At 27.3% G+C, this 10,000-nt stretch overlaps 1 protein-coding gene across 1 annotated transcript in view; it reads right to left on the bottom strand.

Moving 5' to 3' along the window:
• Positions 1 to 10,000, bottom strand: part of LOC137633141 (polycomb group protein Pc-like) — a 1,013,348-nt gene that overhangs the window by 48,718 nt on the left and 954,630 nt on the right. The window contains exon 8 of the mRNA XM_068365301.1: positions 5,199 to 5,313. Coding sequence (XP_068221402.1) covers positions 5,199 to 5,313 — 115 coding nt within the window. The remainder of the gene's footprint in view (positions 1 to 5,198; positions 5,314 to 10,000) is intronic.

Here is a 10,000-nt window from a genome sequence, read left to right as displayed (position 1 = left end):
CCCAACATGTCAACAAAGTTCCATTGAAATTGATTCTTTAGTTTTTGCGTAATATATTGTTCACAAACAAAAATATAAACTAACAAAATATTTGCAATTTGCTTAACATTGCGATTATTTTCAAAGTACAGTTGCGTAATTGTGCTTTGATGTACTTTATATATATATATTATATATATATATATATATATATATATATATATATATATATATATATATATATATATATATATATATGTGTGTGTGTGTGTGTGTGTATATATATATACATATTTATATATAAATATATATATATATATATATATATATATATATATATATATATATATATATATATATATATATATATATATATATAAAGAAAAAAAAATCCTCCTTCTTGGGTCATACCCAACACAACTGCCACATTTAGTCAAAAGAGGTACGGTGGTTTTTTAATAAAGTTGCTCACAAACAAAAAAATAAAAATAGACAGACGAGTGAATACATACCATTCGCAAAATCTTCGATTTTGGCGAAGACTATAAAAACACGTTAAATAAAAAGGGACAGAAACGTATATAGATAATAAGTAAGCAATACAATCCAAACATTGGCGGATATAAGACCTAAGACCTTGTGTAATCCAAATCTGAAGGAAAAAGGATGCAACGTGAAGGTCAATTATTGAAGTCAGGGACAGAATCCACCTTTAAAGGGGGCTATTTCAGGCAGTGATAGAGAGGACCTGGCAAGCAAAAGAAATGAAATAAGAAAACTAATAGATTTTATGAATAAGACATATAAAGATACTCAAATTCTTTCATAACAATATAACATTACTCAGTAAAAGACAAGCACACATACATCCTTTCCCGCTATTCCAAAAATGTAAATTGTTCCGCTCCCCAGCCCGTGATAATCTCTCTCTCTCTCTCTCTCTCTCTCTCTCTCTCTCTCTCTCTCTCTCTCTCTCTCTCTCTCTCTCTCTCTCTCTCTCTCTCTCTCAAAAAAGAACAAAAGAAAACAAATGTATGAAATCTTAAAACTCAATTACATGGCCAAATTATATTATAATAATATAAATATAAAGAAAATACTTAATTACATACAGAAAATCCGGAAAGAATATAACAAAACAATACAGAAAAGAGTTGGGAAATTAACTAATCATTTTATCTGACAGGAAATAGAAAGGAAAATACAGAAGAAAACCACAATGCATATCAATAATGTACGAGCAAATACCAAATGTCAAAGAATAAAGAGATCCTACAATTGAGCTAAATATAAATAAAAAATATCCATGAAAACGGCAAGAAAGTAAGGGACACTTCTAGATTATATATATATATATATATATATATATATATATATATATATATATATATATATATATATATATACTTACTGTATGTATATATATATATATATATATATATATATATATATATATATATATATATATATATATATATATATATATATATATATATATACATATTTATATATAGACATATATATACATATTTACAAATATACATATACATACATACATACATATATATATATATATATATATATATATATATATATATATATATATATATATATATATATATATATATATATATATTATGCAAATATATGTAAGTATATATACATACATACACGGATGTCTACGTATGTATATATATATATATATATATATATATATATATATATATATATATGTGTGTGTGTGTGTGTGTGTATGCACGCAAGTATGTATATATGTATATATAAATACATTATATATACATATATATATATATATATATATATATATATATATATATATATATATATATATATATATTTATATATATACATATAATATATTATATATATATATATATATATATATATATATATATATATAAATATATATATATATATATATATATATATATATATATATATATATATATATATATAGTGCAAATACATGTATATATACATTCATAAATACATACATGCATATATGTCTACGTGTATATATATACATATATATATGTATGTATATACATACGTAGACATATGTGTATGCACGTAGGTATGTATATGTATATATAAATACATTATATATATATATATATATATATATATATATATATATATATATATATATATATAGACACATATATATACAAACACACACACACAATAATCACATGATAAATATTGAAGATCCTCTTTTCAAAAGAAAGGAGAAACGAAAATACGTGACATTTCCAAAAGAAGCCATTGACTCAAGACCATGGACATTAAACCACTAGAAGAGAAGGATGACGCTGCATATTATTTCTATGGAAGCAATTAGGTTATGAAACTAATTCAATTCACAATTGATGACTGATGAAAAACATTTTTTTTCTAATCTGTATATAATATACAAGAGAGTCAATTAAATTCTTATATTAAATTAATATATATTTTTGAATATGCATAAATTACATTGAATAAAAATCTATTTACCATAAAGCCAAGAAATGCCAGCTAAGTTGGATCATTATTTTTTTAAGTAAATATATTTAATTCTAAAGTTGCAAATGGTAATTAAAAACAAATAAATATTATCACCAGTTCACAAACAAGAAAGCAATATTAAAATTTAGTATGTTCATATTTCATATAAAGGAAAACAATACACAAAAAAAAAATAATAAAAAAATATATATTTCATATAAAGGAAAAAATACAAAAAAAAAAAAAAAATTAAAAAAGTATATATTTCATATAAATACCAAAAGTGAAATGGATTCTTTTTAACCGATCAAAAGATAATATAAAAACCGGAGGGAAAGATAATTTCGCTAATCAATCGTTAATATCCAATAACCAAATTTCAAAGAGGAGTTTGTAAGACTAAATCTCTCTAAAGAAGACAAAATAACAAAATTATTAATAGATGGATGTAAAATAAAATCTTTATTATTCTAATGATTTCTTTTCTGAAAAAAAAAATATGGATAAACATCAAAACTCACAATAATTATCTTACGTTGTATTTTTTATTAATTTAAAAAAAAATATTATAGCTTAAAATCTAATTTCTTACCTATTCAAAAACAGAATGGAGAGGTATTAATAATTGTAAAAATTGAAGGCTCATAAAAAAATTAAAGTTAAACAATTAAATTCCCTTTTTACAATGGTTTTCCGGATTTCTTATGGAAAAAATAAAAGGTAAACAATTTAATGCCCTTTTACAAGAATTTTCCAGATTTCTTATGGAAAAAATTAATCTAAAAAATTAAAGTTAAACAATTCAATTCCCTTTTTACAAGGGTTTTCCGGATTTCTTATGGAAAAAAAATTAATCTAATAAATAAAAGGTAAACAATTAAATGCCCTTTTTACAATCGTTTTCCGGATTTATGGAAAAAAATAATCTAAAAAATAAAAGGTAAATAATTAAATGCCCTTTTTACAATGGTTTTCCGTATTTCTTAAGGAAAAATTTAATCTAAAAAATAAAATTTAATCAATTAAATGCCCTTTTTACAAAGGTTTTCCGGATTTCTTATGGAAAAAATTAATACAAAAAATTAAAGTTAAACAATTAAATTCCCTTTTTACAATGGTTTTCCGGATTTCTTATGGAAAAAAAAATAATCTAAAACTAAAAGGTAAACAATTAAATTCCCTTTTTACAATGGTTTTCCGGATTTCTTATGGAAAAAATTAATCTAAAAATAAAAGGTAAATAATTAAATGCCCTTTTTACAACGGTTTTCCGGATTTCTTATGGAAAAAAAAATAATATAAAAAATTAAAGTTGAACAATTAAATTCCCTTTTTACAATGGTTTTCCGGATTTCTTATGGAAAAAATTAATCTAAAAATAAAAGGTAAATAATTAAATGCCCTTTTTACAACGGTTTTCCGGATTTCTTATGGAAAAAAAATAATATAAAAAATTAAAGTTGAACAATTAAATTCCCTTTTTACAATGGTTTTCCGGATTTCTTATGGAAAAAATTAATCTAAAAAATAAAAGGTAAACAATTAAATGACCTTTTACAATGGTTTTCCGGATTTCTTATGGAAAAAAAATTAATCTAAAAATAAAACGTAAACAATTAAATTCCCTTTTTACAATGGTTTTCCGGATTTCTTATGGAAAAAATGAATCTAAAAAATAAAAGGTAAACAATTAAATGTCCTTTTTACAATGGTTTTCCGGATTTCTTATGGAAAAAAATGAATCTAAAAAATAAAAGGTATAAAAATTAACTGCCCTTTTTACAATGGTTTTCCGGATTTCTTATGGAAAAAAAAAATTAATATACAAAATTAAAGTTAAACAATTAAATTCCCTTTTTACAATGATTTTCCGGGTTTCTTATGGAAAAAAAATTAATCTAAAAAATAAAAGGTAAACAATTAAATGCCCTTTTTACAATGGTTTTCCGGATTTCTTATGGTAAAAATTAATCTAAAAAATAAAAGGTAAACAATTAAATTCCCTTTTTACAATGGTTTTCCGGATTTCTTATGGAAAAATTAATCTAAAAAATAAAAGGTAAAAAAATTAACTGCCTTTTTTACAATAGTTTTCCGGATTTCTTATGGTAAAAATTAATCTAAAAAATAAAAGGTAAACGCCTACATATATTTTCATTTTTCCCTACAAGTAAGAGAAATGGAATTTTTTCTGAAGCAGGAAAACAACTGTAAAAATTAAAAGTAAATTTCTGACGTAACACAGCAATGGGAAAACATTGGTAATATTTTCGAGGAACTAAATAATTTATGAATAAATAAACTAAGTCTTTGGGGTACACTGTCTTTTAATGTAGAAGCAAATGATAAATAAAATAAATAAATAAAATAATAAATATAATAAACATTAAAATCCATATATTTCACGGAAAGCAAAGAAATGGATACATTGAAATAAGCGAAAATCAGATATAAGGACGAGAGAATGAGGGAATGAGATGACGTGGGGATTGTAGATCTAGTTAAGCAAACTAATGCTAAGAAAGCACTAAAGAAATTAAAAACCTCAAAAAAAAAAAAAGTGACCTATTACTAAAGAAGTTAAATCCTCATCTCACACAAAAAGGGGGAGGGGAAGGGAAGGAGGAGGAATGTATGGGTGAGGGAGAAAGGGGATAGGAGAGAGAGAAAGGATACCAAAGAAATGAGAGAAAGGTAAAAAGACTCCTCACCTCCTATGCCTGGCGCGCTTCTTCTCTTCGTCGGAAAGGCCGGACCAGGATCGCCTACGATGGCAGTCGTTGTTCCCTCCCCGATTCTTTCTGGCGTCAAGAAACTCTTCCGAACCTGGAGATTTAAAAAATAGAAAAAAAAAAGGTACGATTAATTATTGTCCAGACTTACGCGTAACATGATTTTATAATTCATTATGTCAATTGTTCCATGTTTCTCTGCTGGAACCCACGCCGGGGGCGATGCTTAAATAGGATATCATACTTGATGGAAAAACACTGAAGCAGTGTGGAACATCTAGCCGGTGCATGCTCTATGCGTACAAAAGTAAAATGGAGTTTAAAAATGTCAGGAAGGACATTGCATACTTTAAAATGTTTAAAATAATCAAGCTTTAAAGAAAAATATGTCTAAATTGGTTTAAAACTCGAAGCAAGTTAAATTGATTCAACATTACAAGATAAATTAATTATAAAAGTTTAGATTGAACCAAGTAAAATAAAAACATGATTAGATAAATGTGTATATGGAATGTCTAAAATAAACAAGCTAAAATAAAACTACAAAACATTATAATAAAGAATATATCTAATAATAAATAATTTAAAACATTTTAAATAAACACAATAGAATAGAAAAAACATAATGCAGATAATTTTCCAGTGCCCAATTATATTAGATAGTACCGAAGAAATCAAACAATCATGATAAAATTAGAACAAGAAGACTGACCTTATGAGGATAAGATTTAATTACAAAAAACATTACTGGTAATTTAGTAATTACCGTTAAATAAGAAACAAAATTAATTTAAGTATTTCATACCCAACGTTCAAAATACACAATATTATATATATATATATATATATATATATATATATATATATATATATATATATATATATATATATATATATATATAGATAGATAGATAGACAGATAGATAGATATATGTATAAATATATATATAGATATATATATATATATATATATATATATATATATATATATATATATATATATATATATATACATATATATGTATGTATGTATATATATATATATATATATATATATATATATATATGTGTGTGTGTGTATATATATATATATATATATATATATATATATATATATATATATATATATATATATATATATATATATATATATGTTTCAAAAATGTTAATATAAAGGTTATGGTGGTGAAAATTTGATACAAATATTTTTGGAAATTCGGAAAACAAAAAAATTGATAAATAAAAACTTTAGATTCTTTTTTTAAATACATTAATTTGTCAAAAACCACAGAATTTCATGAGCTCCCGATTCCATCATTTTCAACCGGACCAACGTCAGTTCCTCAAGAACGCCATCTCTTGTTCAAAGCAGACCAAATTGTGAAGCTTACACGCTCCCGCAGAAATTTGGTATGTGATCTGCATTGATCCCGGCCTCAATTCCTTTTGAAGTGGTGACTTTCAATAAGTCAAATTGTGGTCACGATGCTTCTTTGTTTTCTTTGCAATGAGACAGTTTCTGAACTGCAGCTCAAGCTTCCAAGGTTGCAGAGGGGTTGATGCAGAGCTTTCAAAATTGGCCTCATTTGTGCAACACACCTTAGGACGTGAAGCTTACTCGCTCCCTCAAAAGTTCCAATGAGGACTACGTTGATTCCTGAATCCAGTTCATCTGGAACTGCATCACTCTCGACAACAGCTTGAATTTTCTTGAATTTTATATATATATATATATATATATATATATATATATATATATATATATATATATATATATATATATATATATATATACATACACACACACATACAATCCCTAACCGTATGCGGATACATTAATGTGCTGAAAGGATTTGTGTATTAATCAGTAATTCAAGTACTGTATTTCATACTCAACGTTCAAACATTCCCAAATATATATAGTATATATAAATATATTATTATTATTATTATTTCTTGCTAAGCTACAACCTAGTAGCAGAATGCTAGAAGACTAGGGGCTCCAACAATGAAAATAGCCCAGTGAGGAAAGGAAACAAGGAAAAGTAAAATATTTTTAGAACAGTAACAACATTAAAATAAATATTTCCTATATAAACTATACAAACACTTCAACAAAACAAGAAGAAGGGAAATAAGATGGAACAGTTTGGCTGAGTGTACCCTCAAGCAAGACAACTTAGACCCATGAGTATATACTGTATGTCCCTTTCCGAGTGCGGATACCTTAACGTGCTGTAAGGGTTTATGTATCGCCAAGATCAGCAAAGCCGTCCCATTCAGGGCCACCCATATTACGTTGGTTTGTTGTGAGAGATCAGATTAAGTTTCTCACTGTCACCCCCCAGCAATGGCCAGAGTCGAGAGGAAAACTGGCCAAACCCCAAACACAAATCCACAAAAGAAAATGTCGGATGCCTTTGTCCTATAGTGGACTAGAAACAGATGCATTTGTTGTTGTACACATGCGCATATATATACAGTATATATATATATATATATATATATATATATATATATATATATATATATGCCTGTCTGTCATATAGATGATATACAGGCAGACGTAAGGCGAGATGCCAGAGATCCAAATATAAACGACAGTCTCTAAGCCAGTCCCGTGAGGGAGGTTCGAAGTGGCGTACATGAAAAATCTCACTACCCAATAAAATATTTATTTTACCTCGAACGCCAAAGAGTTCTGCTTAGCCTTTTGAAGTCCTATCTCATTCAATGATTTATTCATTCAAAAGTCTTCAACTAACATGTTAATTATTTATGTGGCGAGCAAAACTTCTATTCCTAACAAGCCTTTTCTATAAAAGTTTATGTACTGTTTATATCGGCAGAAAACATAACACAGTTCCTCCCTCACATAACACAGTTCCTCCCTCTTTGATAGTTATAGTACGGTGCATTTTCAGTCATTTCCTCTCCTTTATCTATTTAATAACATTAACGTTTCTTGTTTTAATATCTACATAATATTGCTGATCCTCTGCTTACAAGGTTTTTGACTGTTGTACATGTCCACTCATCACAGATGCACCGCAGCCTAGAATCAATATATGACAATAATTACTATCATAATTTGAATCTCGCCCTACCAAACTATAGTTATATGCCAATAATCATAACTTTTAGTATTACGATGGAGAGAAAATATGAGATTCTCAAGCACACACGAGACAAATACACACAAACTAACAAAGACACTGTCGAACGCCAATCGCACAAGTAGAAAACAAACGAACAAAGTAGCCAGAACTCCCTTCACTGGTATAAAGATACATATACAGATGTAATTAGAACTTTCCACGTCTTCACCTTTGATTCCTTTTTGCCTCGTTCAATCAAAAGGAGTCTCCAATGGGTGAATTCTAATCAAGACACTTTCTTTATGTTCTTCCTTCACTATTCAGGAGACACCCTATTTTTACCTTCCTCCACCTACAAACCCTCCTCCTAACTAATAAGATTCTTTCTCCTATTTAAACAGTGGCAAAAAGGGGCTGCATTGATATTTTGAATGTTATTCATAGTTGTACTCGGTGTACTAAATGTCTTTAAAGTTATTATAAGCATGTATAATCAGGAAGGAGAAGAATGGAAAAAGACCACCACGAGTTACGAGGCTGTAATGTGATGGAGTAAGTGACAAAAAGTGTCTGACCAGTGTGTGTAAGGTACTTGTAGTATAAGGAAATATAACAAATTTGGACAAAATGAATAATTACTCCATCGTATAACCTTGCCTATACTAAAGGTGAATAAGAATTATAAGGGCATCAATATTTACCTTTTAACTAAAAGGAAGGTGTAAAACAGGATTGTGATTGAAAAAAGATTGTGATTGAAAAAGTCGAACATGCAATAGAAAGATTGTGGATAAAATATGTGGGTTTAGAAAAGTAGGAAGGTTGTGAGTCAACTTTAAATGTGAAACCCAAAAGCATTGTGCGTAATACAAACACCTACAAAAAGCATATCCTATGATCGATAGAGATGATGTGGAGAATGGAGATGCTAATTATGCAAGGTATAGTAGATCAGTTGTTCAGAGCTATCAAAAGTTTTTTGATAGAGGTGGAACACGTATCAGCATATGAAGAATATATAGAGGAAGCAACTTCTTTGGTAAAGAAGTTGGACTGGAAACAGTATGATTTATCTCCATGACTATTTAGTATCTTTATGGATTGGGTAATGCAATGAGTCGTGAGAAAATAGCTAGTGAACAGGTGTATATCAAAGTAATACCAGTTGACAACGTTTAGATTTCAGATTTGAGACAGTAGAGAAACTACAGTAACAAATAAAAAGTTATCAAGATGAAAAGGAAAATTTCAGCACTATTATTATTATTATTATTATTATTATTATTATTATTATTATTATTATTATTATTATTAATACTAGCTAAGCTAAACCCCTATTTGGAAAGGTAGACTGCTATAAGCCCAAAGCCCCTAACGGAAAAAAATAGTCCAGTGAGAAAAAGGAAATAAGGAAATAAACAAACTACAAGATAAGTAATGAACAATTAAAATAAAGTATTTTGAGAACAGTAACATTATAACAGATCTTTCGTACATAAAATATAAAAAGAGATTTATGTCAACCTGTTCAACATGAAAAAATATTCGCTGCAATTTGGAACCAGGTTAATGGATAAACAATGGATATGTATGAATGTTGGAAGAAGGGAGGTGGATTTGGGAGTAAATATAGTGGACGAAAAGAAGCTAGACTGAAAACACCTGTAATTAAATTAAGAAAGG

Source organism: Palaemon carinicauda, chromosome 42 (assembly GCF_036898095.1).
Source record: "Palaemon carinicauda isolate YSFRI2023 chromosome 42, ASM3689809v2, whole genome shotgun sequence".
Taxonomy (NCBI): Eukaryota; Metazoa; Arthropoda; class Malacostraca; order Decapoda; family Palaemonidae; genus Palaemon; species Palaemon carinicauda.
The sequence above is the reverse complement of the archived record's forward strand: the minus strand, read 5'-3'. Positions and strand labels throughout refer to the sequence as shown.